This window comes from Arachis hypogaea, chromosome 4 (genome assembly GCF_003086295.3).
Source record: "Arachis hypogaea cultivar Tifrunner chromosome 4, arahy.Tifrunner.gnm2.J5K5, whole genome shotgun sequence".
NCBI lineage: Eukaryota > Viridiplantae > Streptophyta > Magnoliopsida > Fabales > Fabaceae > Arachis > Arachis hypogaea.
The window spans coordinates 6,337,006-6,364,313 of NC_092039.1; the positions used below are offsets into that span (position 1 = coordinate 6,337,006).

The 27,308-nt window shown below is 30.4% G+C and overlaps 4 protein-coding genes and 2 non-coding genes across 12 annotated transcripts; 1 reads left to right on the top strand and 5 right to left on the bottom strand.

Moving 5' to 3' along the window:
• Positions 1-674: 674 nt before the first annotated feature.
• On the bottom strand, positions 675-8,612 carry LOC112796017 (uncharacterized). 2 transcript variants are annotated; one of them, XM_072234906.1, is made up of 5 exons: positions 8,525-8,612; positions 4,569-4,786; positions 3,805-4,033; positions 1,931-3,125; positions 675-1,179 (listed from the first exon to the last, which is right to left on the bottom strand). In XM_072234906.1, the coding sequence occupies exons 3-5, from the start codon at positions 4,030-4,032 to the stop codon at positions 1,166-1,168; spliced, it is 1,437 nt and encodes a 478-aa protein (XP_072091007.1). In that variant the 5' UTR covers position 4,033; positions 4,569-4,786; positions 8,525-8,612; the 3' UTR covers positions 675-1,165. The 2 variants fall into 2 exon arrangements, with proteins under 2 accessions (XP_072091007.1, XP_025694041.1); XM_025838256.3 differs by lacking the exon at positions 8,525-8,612 and having other exon boundaries at positions 4,569-5,848.
• A 4,287-nt stretch (positions 8,613-12,899) lies between these two features.
• LOC112796019 (thymidine kinase a) lies at positions 12,900-16,716 on the top strand. Of its 2 annotated transcripts, none has more exons than XM_025838259.3 (4): positions 12,900-13,336; positions 15,606-15,750; positions 15,865-15,986; positions 16,116-16,716. In XM_025838259.3, exons 1-4 carry the CDS (start codon positions 13,029-13,031, stop codon positions 16,375-16,377), a joined length of 837 nt encoding a protein of 278 aa, XP_025694044.1. In that variant the 5' UTR covers positions 12,900-13,028; the 3' UTR covers positions 16,378-16,716. The 2 variants fall into 2 exon arrangements, 1 of the variants encoding a protein (XP_025694044.1); XR_011880884.1 differs by having other exon boundaries at positions 12,967-13,336; positions 13,582-15,750.
• A 1,658-nt stretch (positions 16,717-18,374) lies between these two features.
• Positions 18,375-18,478, bottom strand: LOC112799089 (small nucleolar RNA SNORD96 family). Its single transcript, XR_003200674.1, has one exon. It is a non-coding gene; the product is annotated as a small nucleolar RNA SNORD96 family (small nucleolar RNA).
• A 94-nt stretch (positions 18,479-18,572) lies between these two features.
• Positions 18,573-18,646, bottom strand: TRNAT-AGU (transfer RNA threonine (anticodon AGU)). Its single transcript has one exon. It is a non-coding gene; the product is annotated as a tRNA-Thr (tRNA).
• Positions 18,647-19,814: 1,168 nt separating this feature from the next.
• On the bottom strand, positions 19,815-22,904 carry LOC112796021 (uncharacterized). 5 transcript variants are annotated; one of them, XM_025838266.3, is made up of 5 exons: positions 21,614-22,904; positions 20,957-21,429; positions 20,696-20,866; positions 20,315-20,501; positions 19,815-20,204 (listed from the first exon to the last, which is right to left on the bottom strand). In XM_025838266.3, the coding sequence occupies exons 2-4, from the start codon at positions 21,291-21,293 to the stop codon at positions 20,347-20,349; spliced, it is 663 nt and encodes a 220-aa protein (XP_025694051.1). In that variant the 5' UTR covers positions 21,294-21,429; positions 21,614-22,904; the 3' UTR covers positions 19,815-20,204; positions 20,315-20,346. The 5 variants fall into 5 exon arrangements, with proteins under 5 accessions (XP_025694051.1, XP_072091009.1, XP_025694050.1 ...); XM_072234908.1 differs by having other exon boundaries at positions 19,815-20,197; positions 21,614-21,918; XM_025838265.3 differs by having other exon boundaries at positions 19,815-20,197; positions 20,696-20,878; positions 21,614-21,918.
• A 14-nt stretch (positions 22,905-22,918) lies between these two features.
• Positions 22,919-26,691, bottom strand: LOC112796020 (scarecrow-like protein 13). The gene is made up of 2 exons (XM_025838260.3): positions 26,275-26,691; positions 22,919-25,171 (listed from the first exon to the last, which is right to left on the bottom strand). Exon 2 carries the CDS (start codon positions 24,880-24,882, stop codon positions 23,227-23,229), a length of 1,656 nt encoding a protein of 551 aa, XP_025694045.1. The 5' UTR covers positions 24,883-25,171; positions 26,275-26,691; the 3' UTR covers positions 22,919-23,226.
• Between the last annotated feature and the right edge of the window lie 617 nt (positions 26,692-27,308).

Sequence of the window (27,308 nt, forward strand, 5' to 3'; positions counted from 1 at the left end):
TAAAATTTATCTAGTTTACAAATAATATAACATTATTTGTTTAAAGTGTTTAAAGAGACTAACAATAAAAATTTGTTATTTATTTATAACTTTAGCCATTAGGATCAGTTTAGGGAAATAGCTTAATTAAACTATTTTTAAAAAAATAACTTAAATAATAAATAATTATATTAAAAGTAGTTTATAAATAAATTATTTGTGTTTAAGTTTTTAATTTTAAAAATATTTATTTTAAAAAAAATGTGATAAAAAAATTTTTATTATTAAAGAAGTTATTTTTTTAACTTTTTTATAAACTCCTAAATAGTTTCTTAAAAGATTACAATTTGATTTAAAAAATTGTACCCGACATTAATACTACTACTTTTCATAAGTCAAAAGCTCAACAAAGTTATTTTTAAAGCTTCTCAAACGGATTCTAAGACACACATTTGATTTGAAAATGATTAAAATTCTGGAGAAATATAACTAACAAAGATAGGTTGCCCTACTTGTTGTGCAAAGTGATTAAACAACACATCTTTTAATGAACTTGTATAATTATCAAAACTACAAACAAAACTTTTATTCAAATAGTTTGTACTTAGTTTCAAAAGCATCATGAAATGAAGCTTACATTACTGAAAAAGGATTGTTGTCTAAGTATGGAAAGACTTGAGGCAAAATATCCAAGATTTTAAAAAAAATGGGTAGTAGATGAATCAATTATTATTAAGTGAACTCAGATGAAAATCCCTTGATAATAAAATTCAGTAATCCACAGACAAATCAACCCTGTATCTCTTATAAACTGTGAGAGATCATCACACTGAAAAAGAGAACGAAATAGAAAGACACTATGCAATAATGGTAAAGTAGGCCTGTTTGTTTTTTTGTGTGTGCTGCTCTGTGACTGCCATATGAACATTCTTGACAAACTCCATAACCTGCTGCTGAATGCTGATTACAAGTCTCTCTCAAAATCCCAAAGAAAAAGAAAAAACCTATGTTTCACTCAAGCCCTTTGTTAAGTGCTGTATGTATTTTGCAAGCTATTCAACATTTGCAACCAACTAAGCTCTATGGATTTTTTTAGAAGCACTAATTTTTAAGCTTTTCCGAATTCATTTGCCTTCTGCACCAGACATAATTCACTGAAATCTTTTAACTTCTTGGTGTAACCTTCCTAGGCAACAATTCCTGAAGCAAGAAAAAAAAAAGAGTTCAGTTTTTTGTGGAATAAATAACAAGTTAAGCATAAAGGTAATCACAAACACTACAATTCCAACTTGGATTCCCATGAGTATAAATGGCTCCATAGTGCATGTTCTATTATATCCCATAGTTGTTCACATTGCACTAGGAAAGTTCAAGAGTCTAACGCTTATATTTCAAATGGCAATTTGAAGCACATGTTTAAAGTTAATATCATATCTAAGAGTAGGCTAAGGATTCTGCCATCACTAATAAAGGAATTGATGCTTTGTAGTTGCATCATATTATAACAAGGTAATATGGCCTTTATTCTCTATCTTCTTCTTTCCTGACGCCCACAATCTCGACATGGTACTAGAGCCTCTATAACCAAAATATTCTAAAGTTTGATCCTTGATATCTCTGTTCTTTGACATAAAATAAGTTGAGATTTAGCAGAACATAGTGGGTTTGTGCATTATCTACATCTCAATTTCAAAGTACCCTTGTACCTCTAGTTAACAGCAAAAGCTTTTAGAACAGATGCTTTTCAACATGGTATCTTAATACTCAAACTCTTATTAATATCCAAACGTCACTGACAAGATCTAGTAGACAAAACATCCACTATATGGAGGATGACAGGGAAGAAAAGGAATCCCAAACTTCAGTTGTAATCTTGTGAAAAAACCTTAAACGATGAGGACTTTCTAATTTTATACTTTAAAACTATTATTAAAGAGAAGTTCATTACTACCTCTATTTGGTTGAGTGTTGGCAACAGCATAAGCTCCAATGTGACTGCCAGAGCTTTTGCGCATTAAGCCTGAAACAGCATGGTCAATGCCAAAGCCAAGAGAGCCGGAATCCTCTAATTCTGAAGGGGATGTTCTCCACATACTGTCCCCGTAAAATGACCCAGCATCATAAGCAACATTGTATGACTCATCATAACTGGCATTTGGTAAGGAATATGAAGAACCTGACGTAACAATGTTATCGCTATTTTTTCCATAACCTACTGTTTTCGACCCTAAATTCACATCTCCAGAGCTACTTAGACTGCCCTTACCATATCCGGAGCCGATAATTCCAGTTTGATCTGTTCCAAGGGAGGAACTCCAAAGTGGTCCTATACTACCAAAAGAAGCCATGCTTGAATTTTCGTTCCGATAACCAGAAAGAGAATCAGAATTTGTAAGGTTAGATGCATAGTTAAGATTCCCATTTCCCCACAAGTTCTGACTTGTAGAACTCATGGCCGAATTATTGCCTACATTTGCACCAGCATAACCTATGGCATTGCTGTACCTGCTTGGACTACCACCGAACGAAGAGTTCATTGTTCGCCCTATGAAGGTAGAAGTAAAGTTTGAAGTTCCATTTTGGGTCAATGGTGGCTCAAAGTTGAGTCCTGTTCCATAACTATGGCCGAAAAGAGGATATTCACTATGGCCAGCAGTAACAGCATTCGATCTTCCATCTAATTTAAGTCCATTCCTTCCAACTACACTTGCATTAAATCCCTGAATGAAACCATTGGGGCAGCTACTAACTCTACTAAGACCATAACTATATCCACCTAACTGGCCTCTGCTTGGACTTGGAGATAATTCCTTTGGTACAGCCCTCTTAACCTCAACCATTTTACCATTCAATTCATGGAAAGATTTGTATAGAACTTTCTCAACTGCTTCCTCCGAATCATAGGTGATGAATCCAAAACCTCTGGGCCTTTGGGTGTTATGATCATACATCACAACCACGTCTGTAATTGTTCCAAATTGATCAAAGTACTTCTTGAAGTCGCTCTCAGTAACCGTGGATGCTAGACCTCCGACAAATATCTTCTTCGTACGGGATGGAGTAGGACCAGGTGAACTGTGATTACTGCTGTTGCTTTTGTTCAAAACATTCTGGTCATCTCTGGGGACAGCTTTTTTTGCTTCAACCTACATGTCGAATAAGTGACAACAGAATTCAATTCAAGATCATGTTACTAAATAATAATTAAGAGGGGCATTATTGAAATAACAAAGATCATGGATCAGGAATTGAATTTAAGAAAAATGTGTAGTAGAATGCATATTTAGAATCAAGACTCAATCTTCTCCATGCTTATTCGCATTAATTCCTACCATTAACTTGTCAACATTTAGCCTTCGACACAAGGAATAAAGGGAAAAAATATTCAATGATGTAAACTACAAAACGATGTGACAGCTCAAGCATCTGTTCATCTAGATTAGGAATCAAATCGTGTCCAAATGCAACAAATCTGCATTCTTAAAATATGATGCCAAACATCTAAACTTCACCACCACGAACACATAATGCGAATTCTCATTCAAAGATTTAACAAAAAGCAAAACCAAACTTCTAATACTAATCAAATATCAATCTTTCTAACTCAAAATCACAATCTCTTCTAAAACTGAAGTTGCATCGTAATGCATCAACAATCACAATAATCCGATTTAATAAATCTGATTGCCTGAATCCTTTATCATTGTGAGGAAGAAGCATCTTGATTCATTTTGCCACAACAGAAAGCAATACAACAGTGAACCTTTAAGCACAAGCACATTGGGAAAAACATAATCACATATAAACAGAGACAGGCAAACTTACAGTTCTTCCATCAATGACATGTTTCTCCATAACAACTCGTTCAGCAACAGAAGCATCAGCAAAAACAACAAAGCCGAAGCCACGGGCACGCCCGGTGGTCCGATCCTTCATGATCACGGCTTCCACGACATCACCAAACCCCTGGAAATATTGTCTGAGTCGGTCTTCATTTGTGTCCCATGAAATCCCTCCAATGAAAAGCTTGCCACTGCCAGGGTCCATTTCCATTCTGCACTTTTCACCACACTCTTCCCAATCAAATTCTATCTCTAACCCCATATATATATATAATGAAAAAAATCTTTAAAAAATGCATTATTCTTCTTATGTAACAAACATTGAAACGCATATACAAAAAGCAGTAACAACAAAATATATAAAACGATATATTGGATTGGATTTGATCTAATTAGTAACTCATAACATCCATAGAAAAACACACACACAAAAAAAACTAAAAATAGAATAAAAAAACAAAACTTCATATTCATTTCAGACACGGTAAGAAACAACAATCGTCAAAAGCATGGCAACATAATGCTGATTGAGTCCAAATAAAAAAGTTCAACACACAAAAGTTAGAAAACTGCAGCAGAAGTTGCATCCATGAAAAAGCACTATATTTTTCATCACCGATCATTAAAAAAGGATGAACCCAGAATCCAAAATTGCAAAAAGAATCGAACTTTGAAGATGAGTGGAGCTGAACAAGAAGAAAAGCAAAAATGGGTGATGAAGTTGTGAAGATGAAGAAAAAAGCTTACCAAATGAAGACAACCCAGAAGAGGAAAATTGATGGGAATCTAAGATCCAAGAGAAAGCATGAATAAGTTAGAGAGGGCGAGAGGCCCTCCTTCTTTTTTTCCCTTTTGTTGTTTTTCTTTTTTGCGTTTGCAAATTATGGCTTTGGTTCCAGCAATGGTGTGTATATATATGTGTGTATGTATCGAATTATGATTTCTGAATTGTGAAAGGCTGAAAGCTGTGCATCACACACAACACACATAATTGGTATGGGCACAAAAAATGAAAATAAAAATCATTTCTTTTTTGACGTCTAAAATAAAAGAATAAAATTGGAATATCATAAAATGAAAAATGCCATTTAAGTTATTAGAAAAATTATAAATTTATTACATTCAATATATTAAAGTTTAAAAATTTTACTATTGTTGCTTTATTTAGCTCTTTTTGGGTACATTAATAATACCGGTTTGAATTTAAGATTTTATGTATATTAGTAATTTTATATTTTTAATTAATTACTAATATTAATTTTGATGTAATGATATATAAAAAAATTTTATATTATGTATATATTATTATATTAACAAAAACAATTATTTCTTTCCAATTTTCTCAAGCTTAGATGAAAAAAAACCAGAGGATGAAAGGAGAAAGTAAGTGGGCTCCACGTTAAAAGTATTCTTAGCACAAATAGCGAAGAAAATGGGGAGATTAGATTATAGATTCTATAACATTCTGAAATTACAACTTGCCCCATATATTTCCATTTTGTATATATTATTTTTTATTTATTACTCTAAGTTTACTACTATTTTGTATTTTAGTCTTTGTAGGTGTGAACCCCATTTCACCAAAAAAACAAAAATTAAAAGTATTTAGTAATGTCATCTTTTGTTCTTGCACGTCCTATCCTATTATAATAATCACCAAAATATTATTCAATTTCATTTTACACTTTCCCCCTATGTTTATCCATTTATACAATAGTATTGTTCAAGACTAATTTACTTTTTTTTTTTGCCCCTAAAGCTAGACTACCAATTTGAGCTAACAATATTGGGTAGGAAGTTGGAAGCTAACAGACATATTCTAGTATTTACTATTTCTTGAGGTCAAAGGAAACAAGATGTAGATAAATCAAACGGTTGTGATGTGATGATGCAAAAAAATTTGACAGATTGGAACATTTTGGGAAAGGACATGAATTTTGAGGTGAAGCAGAAAAAAATCAATGGAATCGGTGAAGTGGAAGTGGGATAGGCACAAACATTAATGTAAGCAAAATTAAAAAAAAAAATGAGTGGTTGCTCTACATATACACCTTTGCATCAACTTTCAAATTAAAGAAATAAATAAAAATAAAGTAGGGTTATGTTATGTGCCAGTGACAGAAGGGATTGCTTGTGCAACCACTCATCCGCAGAATAATACAACAGCTACATGAACCAAAACATCATTACTATATATTTTTGAACAAATGCATGTGCATAACTAACCTTAGGCTCTCTACAATTTCATCACCACAATGGCTCTAAGATATTTCTTTTCTCAATTTGATAAAAAGGATAAATTTTGATGGAATGTCCTTATATTCCTTATTTTTTCACTAGGATAATTATTAAATGGGATCCGTGATATTCATTTGCCCTCATAAATTAGGTAAACAAATCAAATAGAAATCAATATTACATAAACATCTTAAAATAAAATAGTTTATATATATATTCGATTTTATTTTTATATAAATCAAATCAACTAAATTTATTTTGTATTTTTTTATTGTAAATTAAATCAAATAAATTCGATTTATTATATATGTTATATCAATAATAAATTTAATTAACTTTATTCGATTTACGTGTATATACTGCAAAAGTAGTAAATCGAATTTTCTAATATAAATCGAATTTAGTTGATTCAATTTAGTACTGATATAGATTACTGACATATATTACTTTAAAACATAAATGTCAATAAAAAAATCAAAACGAATAAGAATATAAATTCAATTTTTGTATTTTAGTTCAAATGTCAGAAAATTTAGATTTTTATAAACTCATGAATGTTAAACAGAACATTAAAAGATTTCCAAAAATTCATTAAAATTCATTATTTGACTCATTGGCATCTAAAAATTATTACCGAAATTTTTGATGTTAAAAATATTAATATAAAATATAACTCTATAAAGTAGCATAGGAGTTAAAACTTAAATTTTTTCAGAGTTAAAAACAACAAATAATTATACAATATATCATGACCAACTATATATTATACAATATGTAATTTGAGAAATAATTAAAATATTATATTAATTATATTATTATTTAATTTTTGAAATTAAGTATAGAACTTATTTCTTTGACAACGTTACTTCTAACTTAAACTTAGATTGTTCAGAGCATAAAAACATCAAAAAATAAGTTTTATACTTAATTTTATAAATTAAATGATAATTTAATTGATATAGTATTTTAATTATTTTTTAAATTACATATTGTATAAATATAGTTAGTCATTATATATTATATAGATATCTGTTACTTTTAATTCTGAAAAAATTTGTTTTAACTTTTATGCTACCTTAGATGCTAATGATTTTTTCAACATCAAAAGTTCTAGTAATAATTTTTTAGATGCTAATGAGTTAAATAATGATTTTTAATGAATTTTTAAAAATCGGTTAATATTCCGTTTTACATTCATAAGTTTATAAAAATATAAATTTTCTAGAATTTGAACTAAAAGTCTAAAACACAAAAATTTTCTATTCTTATTCATTTTGATTTTTTGATATTTTATTTGAATTCAAATAAAGATATTTTCTTATTCACATTTATGTTTTAAAGTTAATAACAATTAACTTAAAATAGTAAATGTCAATAATATGTATTAGTACTAAATCGAATTAACTAAATTTGATTTACATGTATATGTGGCAGAAGTAATAAATCGAATAAACTAGATTCAATTTACTATTGATATAACATATATAGTACTAACATTTTTTACTAAATTTGATATAACATAAATAAACTAAAGATTTAATTACTCTGTTGGTTTCTATAATTTTATTAAATTTTTAATTAGGTCTTTATATTTTTTTTTTTTAATTGGATTCCTATACCGTTTTTAATTTTGTAATTAAACTCTTTTTATATAAAAAATGTTAAAATTAATAGAATATTTCTCCTAAAATATATGCAATTAAAGACGTAGTTAGGTTTTAATTATGAATACATTTAATTTGCGAACAAATATTCAGTTAACTCTAACATTTTTTACGCTATAAAGGACTTAATTATAAAATTAAAAGCAGTATAGGAATCTAATTAAAAAAATATATAAAAATTTAATTAAAAATTTGGTAAAACTAGAAGGACTAACAAGATAATTAAACCTAATTAAAATAACTAAATGTACTCTTAGAAAAATAAAAATAATAAAATGCAATGCAACATAGAAATAAATATACTTATTTTAGGACTGCATCGAGTTAAAATGAAACAAATTCTTATTTCTTCAACTATATCAAAACAAAATTATTGTCTTAAAAAGAAAAAAAAAATATTACTATCTAAGAGTTGATAGCTTAATTAAATGATTAAAATATTAAATTGAGATAAAAGAAAATCAAAAACAAAAACAATCTGAGAGATGTGAGGAAGAATGTCGTAAATGAGACCAAAAAGAGTGAAAAGCAGCTGGAGATAGGTTAGATTTTATCTTGATTATATTAAATCATTTTGAGAAAAAAAATAAAAACTCGAGACACATTTTAAATTTAAATTTAAATATTTTTATTAACTACTTTGTAGTAAGATCATTATATTTAATAATAAGAAGTAACTGTATATCATATGATATATACATCACTAAATGTAGGTAATTTAAATTAAAAATAACAGAAAACAGAGCTGAAAAGAACACAAAGTGGAGGCGATGATAGAATACAGAATGAGATAGCAGGAACCTGGTAATTGAGTGGGAATGAAGAGGGTTATAGATTGGAATTGGATGAGAGGCACCCCACAAAGAGAATAAGTGATTGAAAACTGAAATTCTCAGACTTTATTTATTTCTATTTTCATAGTTGGAGAGAGGGACAGACATGTCCTTACAAAAATGCATCATTCCTCGCCCATTAATGTTCTTGTCATACTCACGCAAATTTATACTTGCTTTTTTCTACTAATATGGTAAGACAGATAATCTTCAAATTAAAACTCAAATTATTATAAGTGTCTTAATAATAATAATAATAATAATAAGGATTTACTTAATATATATCCTAAAGGTATATATTAAAATTATTAATTAAAAAATTATAAGAAAAGAGATAAAGTTTAATTTTCAATATATTTATTATATATTATTAAAATAAAAATAAAAACTTTTTTATCAATAGTAACTTTTTTTATGACATATCAATAATAACTTTAACATGTGTCTTTATGATAGGTGTATGTAAGTTAAATCCTTAAAGGTTTAATACTAATAAATATTTTTAGATCACATGTTAAAATAATTATTAGTACAAGTTATTGAATTTTTTATTTTAATAAATATATAAAAAATACACTAAAACTATTTTTGGATATTTTTTATAAAAAATAATTTTAATTGATCCTTTTAATTGACAAAAATTGTTATAGTTGCACTACAAGTAATCCAATTTGCCTATTGAGTGTGTTTGTAAGAGTAAGTTGGAGAAAGGTTGTTTGGTCAATGGTGACTGGTGAGATGTTTGAGTATTAATAATTTAATATATACTATACATTTATCTTAATATTCACTACGTACCCTTTACTAGCAAGGGATCTAAAAAAATTGTACAGTAAGGGCAAAAATACACTAAAATAAATTTTATTGAATATCAATATATTTATAATTTGAAAGTCACAAAAAATATTTATAATTTAAAACTAAAATCATATATATATATATATATATAGTAATAATTTTACTTATATTTATAATAATTATGTATAAGAGTTAAAACAAAGAATATGAATTAGAATTTAATTAAGAAATTAATTTTTTTAACTAATTTTAATCAATATCAATTTTTTTAAATTATCTTTATCTTAAAATTTATACCTTTTAAATCTCTAAAAAATTGACAATTTTATAATTAAAAAAATAATTAATATTGAATGACTAAAAGTCAATTTCTTATCATTTTTTATTATTTAATATATAAATAATATATTTTTTATTTCAACTAATTTTTGAAAAAAAAATAAAAATTTCACTTATATTTAAAAAACTAAGCATCAATTTAATAATTAACTAATTAACTATTTTTTTAAAAAAATATTATCACTACTTATTATTTTTTATTTTTAGTTTTGATATTAAATTAAATTTAACAAAATATGTTTTTTAAAATAATTCTCAAAAAATTCATTTATAATTTAATATGAAGACAAAGATAATATAATAATAAAATCAAATATATTCATTCATATATAATTATTATCAAATTTCATAATTCAGTGAAGGCAAATACCCTCTTTTTCTCTAACCTAGGTCGGTCCTTGGTCTTCACCACAAGGAGACAATGGGTTCCTTTCAACCCAAAGTATAAAAACAAAAATTATTAAAATTAAATATTTAAACATTGATAAGAATTTTTTTTTTATTACAAAAAAAGGAAGTTATACATGAAATTGACATTGACACAAATTTTAAATGAAGCTTATACCTCGTGAACATAGTCTAGATAATTTGGATTGGTGGTAAAATAAAATGGGTGGCTGCAAGGTTTTGGAATCAATATGCCGTGCATAATAATAAATAATAATAACTTTGTTAATTTTTTTTCCTTTTCCAGCTATATATACAATTTTGCATAATTGACCACCATGTGGGGGTAATAATGTAGGAGAGGGGTCAAATGTTTCCTTGATTCCATGTTTTGTGATAAGGTGGATATTAAATCTTAATAAAGGGATATAACAATGACTCTAAATTGGTCATATTAGATCAGATGCAACTATAATATGGGATAAATGATTGGTTACAGCCATAAGCCAACTATGATTGATCACAATTTAGACTCATGTTTGAGTTGGAGATAAGGTTGTGCAAACCATGAATCCTCTTCTATTAATTAACAAACAGTATCATCCATGTTAGTTTGTTTCCAATATATTCTTTTTTTCATTTCTCTTTTTAAAGTATGCATTACTTTGTGATAAAACAATTATTTGACCTAATAATAACAAGAGTGGAACTGATTAGGTGAATTGGGTTTTCTAATAACCCAAAAATTATATTTTACTTCTAGCCCCCAATTTAGTATCATAATAATTTTTATTATTCTGCTGGCCAAAAAACTTACTTTTAATATGAAATCATTTAACTATATTTTTTAGTTCAATCTTTTAACTTTATTCCAAATTTGATTGATTTTTTTTATAACTTTAAAAATCAATATAAGATCATTTTGTTCAAAATATATAAAATTGTGCAAGATTAAGATTATAAAGTAGTATTTGAAAAAGATATTGAGATTAAAAAATAAAAATTAAATTAAGTCTTTTTATTATATTTAATATAAAATATATATTTCTAAATTATATTTAATATTTTGCTTAAGATCTAACATCATTATTAAAATTACGTTTACAAAAGGTAATAATTTCTAACTTTTCTACTACACTAATGTATTTTTAGTCATTATTTTCAACATTTATTTTTCTTTTACCAACTTTATTCTTTATACATGTTATTGCATTATTTATAGAATTCTTATTATTTCTTTCTTTATATGAATTTTTTTATTATTTATTATTTATATTTTTTATTAATTTTTTATTTGACATTATATATTTGTATAGTTATAATTTTTGTGTATTATATTTATTATTATCTTTTTATAATAGAATTTATTAATCTCATTAGGTAAAATAAATTAAACAAAAAAATTAACCATAAATAATAATAATAGTTAAAAATTATAACGTATTAAAAAAGAGTACTAACAGTATTAAAAATATATTATATAAAAAATATATAAAAAAAAGTATAAAAGAGAAAATTAAACATATATAAAAAAATAACATTATAATTTAATATCATGTTCTTTTAAATAATTATCTATCTATAAGTGATTTTAACTAATATTATTCAAACAATATTTATTTTATCGAAATCAATTTTAATATAAAGTTGTCCAACATAAATTATATTAACACAGACTTACTTCTATCCAAAATCAATTATATAAAATTAATTTTATTTAAACTCTAATTTAACAAACTGCAATCCAAACACACACTATATTACCTCCTTTCAAATGAAAGTAACACTAGGTTTATTCTCACTCAATTTCCATTAACAACTCTTAAAGTGCCCATCAAATCAAGAAAAGTATGCTCCAATCTTAATGGATACTAGGATCAAATTCAATTAAAGCAAAATAAATAAACTCCCATAGCTCAATTTTGACTTCTTAAATACTAGCTTTAAGTGAAAACATGATCATTTTTTAAATTATGTTTGTTTATAGATATGAAATATTAAGATAGGAATATAAAAATATAAAATTATGTTCGATAGATAAAATATAAATAAGGATATTGTGTTTAAAGATATTAAATTATTATATTATATATCTTTTTTAATAAAAAAATATAAAAATACTAACAAAAGATATAATTTATTTTTTATTTTTATTATTTTTATTAAATTTTAATATTTGTATTTTTATTGTTATATTTTTTTTCTTAATTATTTTTTATAAAAAAATTATAATAAATTAAACTTTTATAATTTATTTTTATTTATTACCAAATAAAATATAAAAATATTAATTTTATATTTTTATTTTTTGTATATTACTTTTAGTGTTTTGTCTTATGTTTGCTCTCAAAATCAAACATAGGCTAAAAGATCGTTATCTAATTAATAAAAAAACTAATTTAATAGTAATAGTAATTCATTTGCCTAATTTTTTAAACTAATTAACGTACACTTGATTTGGATAATTTAACTATAGTGAAACTCTCCCAAAATTACCACAAAATAAAATAAAATAAAAGACAATTGTTTTGGTATTTTTCAGAACACAAAAAAAAGATCGTCTACCTTTTATCATGCAATGTTATATAATAGACCAATTTTATACACTTTTAACACACAAAATAATCACACTTTTAACCAATTTAACTTATAGTTATTAGTTAAGTTTAAATAACAATAAATATTTAAAGCACATGTTAAATGTATTATAGAATTACGCAAGTATTTTTTACATTCTTATATGAATAAAAATATAAAAATAATACGATATGTTTATTATGTAAGTAAAATATATAAGCGAATTTATTTGTTAAATACATACACAATTAAAAAAATAAATAAATTTATGATGGGATAATTACCTTATTACCCCCTTCCTTAGCCACCAAAGGTGCAAAACCCTTAAACCCTTGTTTCCCCCTGAGCACCATTGAGAGAGAGAGAGAATCATGAAGTCAATTCTAAACCCAAAGTTCTCAGCTTTATCACCGCATCTTCCCAAAACCTCTCCTTTCTCTCTCTTCTCACGCCCCCATGACACCATCTTCCGCAATAACTCGCAACAGCTTCCATTCCCAAGCCTCAAGGCAACGCCTTTCTCATCTAATTCCTTCCTTTCCAGAGCTCAAAATCGGACCTTGCAAACGGAACCCACTCGCCCCCCGTCCGGTGAAATCCACGTCATAGTGGGCCCCATGTTCGCCGGCAAAACCACCACTCTCCTCCGTCGGATTCAGTCAGAATCTGCCAACAGCAAGTAAACTCTATTTCTATTCTCTCCTTAACTTTCTTTGTTTAAACCAACGGTATCCGAAATTTATTTCATTTTCAACTTAGTTTAGGCTTTTAGATAGAAAAATGTGAAAAAAAAAATAGAAAATTCTAGTTGTGGTGGTGCCAAAGCATTATGTGTTGAGTTTGTGACTTGGTTCTGAATGGAAACAAGACTAGTTATTCTTTTGAATGCCATGGTTGTGATAGTCACAGCTCAGGTATTCTCAGCTTTCAGGTCAAGCCACGCCGAACCGACCCTTACTTGGATAATGTTTTAAAAGGTTTATGTGTATCTGGGAGATTGACTGAGGCAGTTGGGCTGTTGTGCCGAACAGGGTTGCCGGTGCATCAAAGGACTTATTCTCTGTTGCTTCAGGAATGTATTTTCTGGAAACAGTATGAGAGAGGCAGAAGAATACACGCACAAATGATTGTTGTTGGATTTGTTCCCAACGAATATTTGAAGACCAAATTGCTGATATTGTATGCAAAGTCAGGATATCTAGAAACTGCAAGCTTCTTGTTTGATAATTTGGCTGACAAAGGATTAATTCCATGGAATGCAATGGTGGCTGGATATGTTCAGAAAGGCCTTGAAGAAGTCGGATTGGAGTTTTTCTGTGGGATGAGACAGGCTGGTTTGAGACCAGATCAGTATACCTTTGCATCGGTGTTTAGAGCCTGTGCAACTCTGGCAGCATTGGAACCTGGGAAGCAAGCTCATGCTGTCATGATCAAGTCTCAAATTACAGAAAATGTAGTGATCAACAGTGCATTGATAGACATGTATTTTAAATGCAGTTGTATCTGTGACGGGCGGTTGCTATTCGAGAAATGTTTGAGTAGAAATACAATTACTTGGAGTACTCTGATATCTGGATATGGTCAGCATGGAAGGGTAATGGAAGTTTTAGATTCTTTTCAGAGAATGCTATCTGAAGGCTTCAGACCCAATTATGTTACATTTCTTGCAGTTTTGGTTGCTTGTAGCCATGGTGGTTTAATTGATGAAGGGCATAAATATTTTCAATCAATGATAAGAGATTATGGAATTATGCCACAAGGAAAACATTATGCGGCAATTGTCGACCTCTTAGGGCGTGCTGGGAAATTAAGAGAGGCTTATGATTTTGTTCTGAAGTCTCCTTGTAAAGAGCATTCAGTCGTATGGGGTGCCTTGCTTGGGGCCTGTAAGATTCATGGTGATGTAGAATTATTGAATATTGCATCAAAGAAGTTTTTTGAATTTGAACGGGTAAATGCTGGAAAGTATACTGTCTTGTCAAATGCTTATGCCTCTTCTGGCTTGTGGGAAAATGTTGAGGAAGTTAGATCTACAATGAGAGAATCAGGGATGATGAAGGAGCCTGGTTATAGCAGGATTGAGGTACAAAGTGAGGTTTATTGCTTCTTTAAAGGTGATAAATCTCATCAACAAGCTGATGAGATTTATCAGGTAATTAGAGAGATCACCTGTATCTTAAAGGATGCTGGTTATATTCCTGACTCAAGTGGAAACTGATATACTCATACATTATGCAATGAAACATTGAATATAATTTGGATTTGCCTTGATGGAAATGGACATCATGATGTTGGCATTTAAACAATGCTTTGTCTTGCAAACAAAGCTGCCTAATTGCAGGTTCTGGATTTGAAGTGGAAGTGAAACAAATGGCCATATATTCTGTAGCAGCATGGAAATAATGTTCCTTTGGTTTTATGCATTTGCCAAGCTATGTTTCTTTGGATCACTGTGTTCTCTTGGAAGCATACATAGCAGACATATGTTCTGTTTTTACTAGCTGGTTGACTGGTTCAGTCTTCAAATTCTGGTTCCTTTTCCATGCTATTAAGCAAGCATTGTGCCTCAACTGATGCCATTACCGAGTCAGTTGAAGCATTTACTGGAATATTTTCATATTGGAAGTGAGTTCCCAGGAATACTGTCTGATTTTGCCTTTTGGTTATCACCCATGATGAAAGTTCCCAGATTAATTCCTTTATCTTCTACAAGGATTTTCAAGGCATTGCATTGTGAGAATCCTGATTTTCATATGAACATGATGAGTTGAAGACTAGGTAGATTCTATTTGATAACATTCAATTTTATAGACCCCAATTGTGCCTTGTAGTGCTGACAATCTTGCATAATGAGTACAGAATTTTGGGTGTACTTGCATCTATGTGGAGTTTACGATGATGTATTTTTCTGCAGATTCTAAGTATTAATAAACCATCCTCTTTCGCAGAAATGTGGCAATAATTAAATCAAGCAAGGATACAAGATATGGATTGGATTCAATTGTTACACATGATGGTGCAAAATTACCGTGTTGGGCCCTAACTAACTTATCATCATTCAAGCAGAAGTTTGGAATTGAGGCTTACGAGAAGGTATCATACTTTTACCATCTAAGGCTTCTTATCGGCTTACCCGATACCAGTTTACTGCTTGAATGTTAGGGTTTTATTTTGTTTTTTATCCTAACAAATAATAGTTAATGACAGTTGGATGTGATCGGTATTGATGAAGCTCAATTCTTTGAAGACCTGTATGACTTCTGCCGTGAAGCCGCTGATCATGATGGCAAAACAGTGATAGTTGCAGGACTTGATGGTAACTATTTGAGGTATTATTACTTAGAATTTCTAATTTCAAATGTTCCTATCCTTTTAAGATAAGGATCAAGGTTGCTATGGTTGGAAGTTATAGTGCCAAGAAGTACATGCTAATTGTGTGTCTACATATTTATTGGCAGGAGGAGCTTTGGTTCTGTCCTTGATATAATACCCCTTGCTGATACTGTAACTAAACTAACTGCTCTATGTGAAATCTGTGGAAAGCGCGCATTCTTTACTCTGAGGAAGACACAGGAGAAACAGGTCGAGTTGATTGGTGGAGGGGATGTCTACATGCCGGTTTGCCGGCATCACTATGTCAATGGACAGGTAGCTGTAGAAGCAGCAAGATTTGTTCTGGAATCTCACAAGGTTGAATGTCCCTCCCATATACATAAGTAGGTCCAAATTCCTTGGCAGCTGAATTTCAATTTTCTGCCACTAGTACATGGGATCTTTTCCTCAACCAGCATGTAGTGTATAGCCTTCATTTTGATGGACCTGAATTTAAAGAACTTCAGAGAAGAGAAGGAAGGAGTAGGGTAGGGGTTTGAACATTCTGACTGTTCTTTAAGATGAAACTATTTCTGTATTAGATTGTGATGATGATTATATGATTGTTGATTAGTTGGTCTGAATTTAATCATCAACAAAGTGATTATGTATTATAGAAGATGAAAATTCTCAATGGTTTAATGATGCTAATCCGTGATTATGTTATAAGAACTTACTTTTTATATTTATCCACATTCATTTCCATTAGCATGTGATATCCAACCAACCCTTAGATGCAATGCAATCCCTATCAACTAACCTCCAACCATTACTAATACACAAAAAATAGAAACAAACTATAAGTAATGTTTACATGCAGGTGTCTTTATATGAAGTTAATAGTTAAAAATTGTTAGATAATTTAATATGTTTGACTAAATTGTCATTAATAGTTTTCAATTACTAATTTTATATTAAGATATCTGCATGAGTTTCTACCTAAATCAAAATAACAAACAATCCTACACCTTGGTTTCATGTTTCATATATATTGATCAGGTCAAAATAGTAGAGATTACAAATCCGGTTGAGAAACTATTGCTTTCTCTTAGAATACCATGTAGATAATATGCTTGATCTACTTCAATTCTGACTAATGATATAACCTACTGCTGCATTATGAGAAAGTCTTGTTAACACTAAATGCAATTCTTACCAACTTAGTCATTACCATTTCAACAAATTGCCCCTCAATTTCTATCTACCTTTATTGTGATGATTAGCAAACATTGATAAACTCGAAATGAAAAAAAAAAAAAAACTACTCAAGTCAAAACGAAAATAGCAGTTGAGAACTGCAACTTCACTTCAGAATCTATTGCATACTCCACAGAGTGGCATTCTAAACTTTAATTAATGACAACATTCACTACTTACATATTTTAATAATTATTGTTTTGTAATCTATTTAATAGTTAAAGGAAAACATGATTAAAACAATAAATATATAAATTAATGATGAGTCACCATCAACTAAAGCTGAAAGGTCTCATTTCTTTTAAGTATTTTATTATAATACAATTCATGTTAGCTTCCTTCCAATCATTAACTATCTACCAACAATTGATGCATATATGGATTAGCATCTGCATCTATGTGAGGCATGTGCACTGACAACCTGCAATACAAGCATAGCATAGCATATCAATTCACAAGAAAAAAGAAAAGAGAAGCTTCAAAAATAAATAAATCCCATAACAGAAGGAACAAAGTCATATAAAACTTGGTATATTTTTAAGATAGAAACTCACAAACAGTTATCTTCATGTGAAATTAATAGTTGAGAACCAGTAAATAAAAATTTAGTTAAACTTGTCAAATTATCTAACAATTCTTAGCTATGAATTTTATATGAAAATAAATGCACGTGAGTTTTCATATTTTAGTATGCTTTTGTAAAACTGATTCTACCTAGAATCAGTTATATGAGTTACACAAACATGCTTTGATTAGGAATGAGTAATGACAAGTAAAAAGATTGAGCAACGGTACTTAAAGCAAACTGGCATCTAAACTCTAAACACGAATCTATGCATCCTCCAAATAAAGTTCTTCTTTCCACCTCATTTTCCATAAAAGCAAAGCAAATTCAGCAACTAGAAACATGATGAGTGCAATGATAAGGAATATATGAGACAAACATTATCTAAGAACTCAACCAATTGGATTTGGAAGGACCATTGTGCAAGCACAGTCAAATTTGCACACCCCAACAAGGTTAAGAGCTAATAAACAAGTTAAAATATTAAAAAGCTCAAAGCTTTCAAAATCATGAGCCAACTTTACAACATGGACATCGAAAAAGAGCATCAAGCAACCGCCCAAAAGGAAAAGTAGGCAGAATAAAGCCTCAGAATTGAAGAATAAGAGCAGGGCATAAAATAACAATAATAAAGCCATTCAGTCCTCAAAGATGGTATTTTTGGTAACTAATTAACACCATTGGCTAATTACTTTAAGAATAATGGCATAAAAGACAAAACAAAACAACACATCAAGAACAATTGTAGCATGGAACTTGGGAGGGACCAAAAACCATAGAATGCTTTCATTGAGAGTCGAACTCAAGACCTCCCGCTTACTAAACGGGTGCTCTAACCAACTGAGCTATGAAAGCTTTGATGGTTATAATGATCACAGATAAACATTTTTATTCTGATAAAGAACTCAGTAATATCCAAAAAACTGAAAAAGTTATTGGACAAAATCATAGGATAAAGTCGAATTTGGGTAAATAGCTTAAATAAATTCCTTTTAAAAAAATAACTTAAACAATAAATGACTATATTAAAAGTAACTTATAAATAAATTATTTTGTGTTTGAGTTTTTAATTCTAAAAGTGCTTATTTTAAAAGAAATGTGATAAAAAAAAATTATTATGAAAGAAGTAATTTTTTTTAACTTCTCTATAAACTCATAAATAGCTTCTTAAAAAGTTGCAATTTAATTTTAAAAATTATACCAGATATTAATACTATTACTTTTCATAATTTAAAAGTTCAGAAAAATTACTTTTAAAACTTTTCAAACGAGTCCTAAATGTAAATAACTTTTGTTTATATACATTTGAAATTTGTGTTTTTAATATTGTGGTTAAGTATTATTTTTGAGGTAATGTGTTATATATTATGTTTGGACGAAGGAATATTTTAGAATAGAGTTGGCCGAATCATAAGATTAAATGATTGGATGTTAACCAAAGACAATGAGATTTGTCTCATTCTATATAAGGATGTAAGTTCAAAATTTACCAACTAATGAAAACTTTCTTACTAAAGTTAATATTCACAATTCTTTTTAAATATCCTTATAAAAAAAGATTTATTTTTAGTGAAGTAGAAGCTTTTTTCTTTTGTCTTTAATAATGTTATTTAAACATATTTTTTGAAAATATTTTTAAATATTTATATCAATGTATGAGTAAAGTATCCATTAAAAACTGTTCAAATATTATTATTGTCTTTCTTTTAAAAAATTGATATCAAGTATATCTTTTAAAAAATAAATTAATAAAATAGATTCTCAAGGGACCAAATCTTTGAAGGGGAAGTTATTAGAACAGATGAACAGTCTTTAATTATTTTACTTTCAGCTGAAGTCATTCTCTTCACCTGGGAATAAAGTTCATAGCTGAGAAAGGTAAGCTGAACCTAGTCTCTTGTGTACATGTTCATTCATGCATGTTTGTTCTTAATTACTTTTCTTAGTCCATCACACAATTACCAAATTATTTTCTTTTACAACTACAATTATGTGCTGAGAAGTGAGAATTCATGCTACAATATGAAAAGGTGGCTCAACTAGGCAAGTTTATATTGATCTAATATGTAAGAACAAATCTCAATTCTCAACTTTGTTGACAATGATAAATAAAGAAATATTCTGATGGAGATCAAAATGCTATCCAAAGTATATTGGTCTAATATGCTAGTAAACGAGAAAAGAAAGCTGAGTCTAAAAATATCTATCATCATCTACAATGGTAGCTGCAAAATACAAATGAAAGAATGCTGAAAAGGATTTCTATTTGTGAAGTTGGTGTTGACTATCACAGTTCATTATACACCATACTGCAGCCAAACCCTTCAAGTATAAGCCTTTTCTTCTTTTTCCTCTGTGTATATGACATAAACCTAAAAAGCAGTTTCTACAATCTTCCAAGTTTACCTGAAAGCTAATGACATACACAATTATTTTAGCAGAGCCTTAAAGTGTGTTCAATACAGCAAGTAAAGGTTACTTATATCAATTGCAATAATGTATATATAACTTTTTGTAATGTACCTTTGAGTGAACCATTTGATTTCATAAAGATGTTAACTAGAGGCTATAGAGCTCTCATTACCAAGTAATTGAATCCCTTCTTGTGCAGAAGTATAGTTTTTCTGAGATTCAATCTCTTTGGGAACACAATTTATTGATCTCGCAAGGCGCTTGACACAATTCAAACGCAGAGATTTCTGCGCGCCACCTGAAATTTGTTCATCTCAATGATTCAAACTAACAATTAAAGGTTCCAAGCTAACTAGCTATGGTTTTTCTCAAAATAGATGCAAATAATAGAAAAAATGTTGTGTGTATATATGGATAGGCATAACGTCAAACACTATGAATGCAGAAACAACACAACTCCAGATAACAATAACAATAATAATAATAATTTACCACAATCAGCAGTTGATAGATCTTCCTTTGTTATCAATTCAGCTGGAACCTGTTGAGTAGCAGCTGCTGGGTCATCAATTGAAGATGTCAGGCTTCGCGCGAGGCGCTTAATATGATTTAGCCGCAATGTTGCTGAATTGGCTGGTTTATATGCTAGATTTTCCATATGAACTGATGATGATCCTATTGAATTGTAGCATTAGAACACACAAACTATACATATTCAAAAATGTAACAACTAGTACATGAGAGAAAACAAACCTTGGTGAGGGAGAGCAATGCCATGATGAGAGAGGGCAGTATGGTCTAATGGAGTGGTGAGACCTTGAAGCTCATCACTAGTACTGGCTTCACCAGCACTTGATTCTAGAAACGGCTGCGGCTGCGGTGGTTGAGGGAGAGGAATGAATCCGGCAGCATTGTTATTTGCTGCCCTCTGCCTCCTTAGCTGGTAGTTCCGGCGCCTCCTGGCCAGGTGGCGCTCCCTTTGTTCCTGAGTCATGGCCTGCCTCCTCTCGCGGTCGCGAATTCTCCTCCTCTCCCTCTCTTGCTCCCTCTGCATCCTCCTCAAAACATCTCCCTCTCCAAACTCTTCCATGCACACTCACACTCCAACAAAATTTAACCTGATCCTCAACAAATTAGGATTCTTTTTCTCAATATCTTTCTATCTATATATATATATATATACACACACACACACACACAACACTGACAGTGATGTTTCTTTCTCCCTGATTACACCAAAAAAAATTGAATCAAAATCAATTTCAAATTCATATAAATGGCATCATTAACATCAAAAAGAGCCTAATCATTTCTTTTTCTAGGGAGACAGAATCCAAATTAACAAGAAGAATTCATTAACAGAAACAGATAAGAATTTGAAGGTTGGGGAATGGAAGAGATTGTTGTTACCTGAGAGTGCAGATTTTGAATAGTGGAGGAGGCAGAGGAGCAATTTGCGTGTGTACGTGAAAAAGGAGAATTTACATTTTACATGATCAGAAAATAAATGGTAGTATTATTAATAATTTAATATTGTTAATTTTTTATGAGTAATACTATTAACTGTTTTTTTTTTTATTGTTTTCTTTTCCAAATTGAGATCTGCATGACAAGTTTCGTGGCTTCTACATCCCATAATAACCGTTCCTTCCATCATTGACACTTGACCATTTTGGTCTCTCTTAAAACATTATTACATAACATCTAACATGCCCTACTAATATGTTGTAACTGAATTAAATATATTTTCAATTTTATTTTATTTTCTGTCGTCCAATGAAATTGTGTTAGTTAATTCTTTTTCCATCACAAGCATAGAATAACACCAACTTTTACGTTACTCCATACCAATTCTTTTAACGATCTCTCTCTTTTATTTTTAAGGGTTATATCAGGTAGTAGTGTCTAACTGTTTTGGAGTTAATATCTTGTATTATTTGTGGCTGAAAATTTATTACAAAGGTAACGAAGAAATTTTCTTTTATTTAACATTTCTTTTTTCTTGTCAAAAGGTTGTTATGGAATGGTGTTTGGAGTTCATTGTTTTTCCAAAATAAAAAATTTACTGTTTTAGTAGGTAGTTTCAGTCAATTTTATTTTAATTTCTTTAATTTTTTTATTTACAATCTTTGTTTTTATATTTTTTATCATTATTTTTATATTTTTTTGGTGTCTGCCTTTTGAGTAAAAATGTGTTATTCATATTTATTTATTCAATTAGTCAAGGATTCAATATTAACTTGATATACAATCTTGTAATATTAATAAAGGATAGTTACCATATTTTGTCTAATAATTAAAAATGTATAGATCTGAATTTCCTTTTCTTGATTCAAGATTTGGACAGGTTCAATATGTTCAGTCAAATAACACATACTGCTCTCTGACTTTCAAAACAACTTTCTAACATCAATTTAAGTATACGACTAGACAAGATTAGTTATTAATACACCTCATTTCTATATACTAATATCAACAATTCAATATATATATTCAGTTATTCACACATGGAGAAGTTGAATGAAAGTTGTGGTGATCCTCTTGTTTGGATAAGTGTGATGACCAATCCAATTCATTTCCACCTATATCAGAACACATACATTAAACTAGTACACAAAGTGCAGTAATAAACCAAGACCTTGAGCTCCATGAACATTAGATAGCAGCTTACATAAGCTCAAAGTAAAAATGAAAAAAGAAAGGGAATCAAACAAGTACCTAAAATGATTACTTTGTCATCTCACAGTAAATACCACATTAAACTGAGTGCTTAGTGCACATAAAAAACTGTGTCTATGACTACTGAAACTGAGGTTCTTTCTCTTTCAAGTATTCAGACATGTACATCAAGTTTAGAGATTCAGCTACAAAAAGGGACAACAATACATGTTGGAACAAAGCTGAATCTCAAAATCCTATTCAGAAACTGCATATCACTGAATTATAACTAAGGGTTAAAAAAGGGGAAGAAAGAGGGAGAACAATAAGGAAAAATATACATGCACCTAAGATATATAGTGAAGTCAGTAACATGTCCATGCAGAAGAAGTGGCCATAGCTCTATTCTTCCATCCTAGGTATAAAGCACCATCTCTTTGTTCAACCCTATAATTCTCATTGAACTCGTTCAAGAGACTTCTAACTGCAGCCATAGCTGAAGAACTCATAGGGCAAGGTGAAAAACCAGCCATGGAAAATCTTGACCTCCATTTTCCTAGAAGCTCATGCCTTTCCACCCTCTCAGGGCCCTCACAAGCTATCATGTTGACAATGTCGCGGGCCACGCAGTGCTGTTCTGCGCTGATTCTCTGCTTATCGTCCCTGGGACGAGCCACATCGATGGATTCGAACATGGCAGTGTAGTAATTAAGGGTCTCAACAAACCTTTGGAAAAAAGGTGAGGTGTTGGTGTTGGATTCTTGCTCAACAAGGGTAACAACCTTTGGTGACAAGCTCTTCACCAACCTCAATAGCCTGTCCCTGTGATTCTCAGTGGTTACGCTCTCATCCGGCATGTGGTGCAGAACAAAAGGGAAGTTCACAGCAAGAGCTTCGCCGGGCCGAATCACAAGGTTCTCTAGCTCAACCTCTGATCCACACATTGCAGCACTGTGGAACTCAAAGGGCACCCCAAGAGAATTAGCATATTCTGAGAGCTTTTTTCCCACAATGTGAAGTCCTCCACCTCTGGCATGATTTGATTGGGAATCATCAATACCAGTGACACGGATGAATGGCGGTCCACCCGGCCTACGAGCGAGAGCCTGCATGAGCAAGAACCACTGTGTGCCTTGTGCAATTTGGAAGTCAATTATGTGAATCCTTGCTTCATTCTGCATTGCTTCTCCAATGACAACATTTGCAGATATGTAAGCAAATTTCCAATACGGGCAAATCTGGTACAAGACATGCATATAAGTCATTAGATCCTTGCTTGTTGGTTGTTCACACTTCAATGCCTTGTAAATTAAGCTCCCTGATGATTCAAACCTTGCTCTAAGACCTTCCAACATGTATGCACCTAGTCGCTGTATCGGATCCCCAGCAACAGATACCATCTTCACCAACACATTATCCATCCACCCTAGTGCTGTTTGAATGTCATCATCAGCCACAGATTGTGCACAAAGAATGAGGACGTCTCTCAAGTCCAACTTTGGAATCATCTCAGCAATCTGAACCCAATTGTACTTCGACGTTGGAGATGCTCCTTGGTGAACACTCTTGAAGCAGCAGTGACAACTATCAACAATATCTGGTTCTGGCCCCAATAATGTAATCTCCAATTCTCTTAGCTTGTTCTTCAATTCATAGCTATCTTCAGCACTTGAGTAACCGCTTATTGGCGATCCATAGTTGTTGTCAGAAGATTGGTGCTGATCTGAATAGTATGACTGAGAATTCTGTGGAGATAAAGGGCTCCTACTGGATGATACACTAGCACAGGAAGGTGAATCACAACCTATGAGACCATTGGTTGCTGGGGATGAATCAAGGGTATAGTATTGCTCCTTCGAGGCTTCAAACGACACATTGGTCCCCTGGCTGCTACTGTCATGGATATCATGGCATGAATTGCTTTGTAGTATTTGGTAATGATTGTAAGGATCAATGCCTTGCACTGGCTGGTGGTATATGTGAATACCAGCTGAGGTTGAGTGTTTCTGGGAGGTTTGCATCTGATAACAAATCGCTTAATTCAGGTTGAGATAGGTCGGGTTAGTTGGATTCCCTGGAATAGGACCCGGATGCCGGTTTGTCTGGGGGCGAAAAATTAGTAGTGAAATAAATGTTACTCTGAAAATCCTTCCAAACTTTTCCAGATCAGCGGCTTGTTAGTTGCATAAATATAGAGAATACTATTTTACTAAATAATCAACCTCCATTTTGAGAAGGTTCTAGGTGCTTTAAGCATCGGCAAAATTATTGTGTAAGCTATCTACAAAATTGCATGAAAGAAGCCAAAACCTGCAGAGTAAGATAATAATATGGTTAATTCAGCTTCAATGTTGATAAAACAAAGCAAGAAGGAAATTTAGGAAATTTATTTTAAACAGCTTGACAAATGACAAAGCAATATCTGATAAAAATAATGTGACAAAGAAAAACAACACCCAAACACAGATTTTGGAGACAGTCTGTGTATACAAACAAGGCAAAACTCTATTTGTGTGAGGCAATATATCAAACACCATAAGTGCAAAACAGAGCAATTACAGCTTGCATGCAATTTATGATCCCTATTGGGGCCAAAAAGAACCAATCATAAGAACTTATTTGGTCCCATGTCCCATTTAGAAGTTCTCCACCACAAAATTCAAGATTTCTATTCTAGGAATTATGAGATGCAAACTCAATCCAAATTACATTAAAAATACACATGCACACCCCAATTAGGACATCTTTCTTGGAAATGGGAGCATTTGTTGCCAAAACCTTCAACCAACTCCCCAAAAATCATCAACAAATACCTCACATGCAAATTCATCCACTATTAAAATCTTATGAAGCCATGAAGGACCAGAGAAGAGTAAAATCAAATCTCTTATTGAAGAGAAAATAACTTGAATTTTGACCAAATAGGATAGCACATGTAATTCATTTTGCATCATCAGGCTAGCATATTTATTGCAGGAGAGTAAAAATATTTTTAAAAAAATCACTTATATACTAAAAAAATAAATAAATATAGAGACTCATTTATTGAGATAAAACGCGTTAGCCTACCTCAAAAGCAACAAGTTTTAAGAACTGACAAAAAAGAAAGAAAGTAGAAATAAACTCTTATTGTTTTCTCTTCAGTTCTTCATTGCCAATATTATTACTTTATTTATTGTTTTATCAGCAACCACAAAGTTAAGCAAAATAAATCTTTTTTTTTTAAATCAAAACAATCCCTTTTGAAACATAAATCTAACCCAAAAAAAAAAAAAACAGATTAGTTCCAATGGAAAAAAGATTTTGACCCTGAAACTAAAAACACATCACATCAAATCACAGCACACGTGTGTGTATGCCATTTCTAAACTCAAACCCCATCAATCCTGAAACCTTAAAAGAACAGAACTTACCTTTGTGTTTGTGATTGTGAGGTGTATGTTGATGCTCAGATTCAGAGACAGAGTCTTAGGTTTCAGTTTCTGTGTGATGTACGGCAGAGATTCCTAGGAAGCCAAGGAAGACAGTGGTTTTGTGAGAGAGAGAGAGAGAGAGAAAGATAGCCGTCTCAAGAGTCCAAAAGCAATGTATTATAGTGATCAGGTTACTAGAAGTTTTGGTGTAATTTAAATAAATAATTACTTAATTAGTATTATTATTATGATGATATCATAAATAATGGTTGGTTTGTAAGATTTGCCCCTATGAATAAGTAATAATTACGAAAAGAGGCCTAGGCAGTGTTATGTTACTCGGTTTGAGGTCATGAATAGTGTTAAGAATCGATAGAATGTTCCTCACCGAGTAGAGTACTTATTCTTCAGCTTCTTACCAACACGAAAAAATTATGTGCTGCTATAAATAGTAAATTAATTATTATAAAAATTAGTTTATAAAAAAAATTATTGTGGCGTCTCACTATTTGTCAAACGCGCTCATACTTATTACTTGAGAGTGAATCTTCTCTAGTAAAAAAATTGGATGACATTCAGTGAAAAATCTCATCTTTTATTATTTTTTTATTTATTTCTAATTTTATTTATAGAATTAAAAATAAAAGATTATACTTTATTCTATCCAATAACAAAAAAAAATAGAGAGGATTCATTTTCTTTATTACTCAGTGGGCTACTCATAAATTAATTTGGAAGTGATTTATAATTTACTAATAAATTTGTTTTCTCTTTTTCTTTTTCTTAAATTAAAGTGAACTTAATTAGTTAATATTCTTGTTTCCGTAGGCATAAATAATATTCTGAATATACAAATTCGATTTTCTAATTTTAAACAGGTGGAGCTAGATACAATGGCTTAAAATAAAGAGTTATTAATGGAAAAACAAAAATATAAATACAGTAATTAATACAGAAAATGGTACTTTTTTGTTATGTAAGATGTAACATTATCCGTTTAACTGTTTCAATTGATACGGTATCACCATAACAAG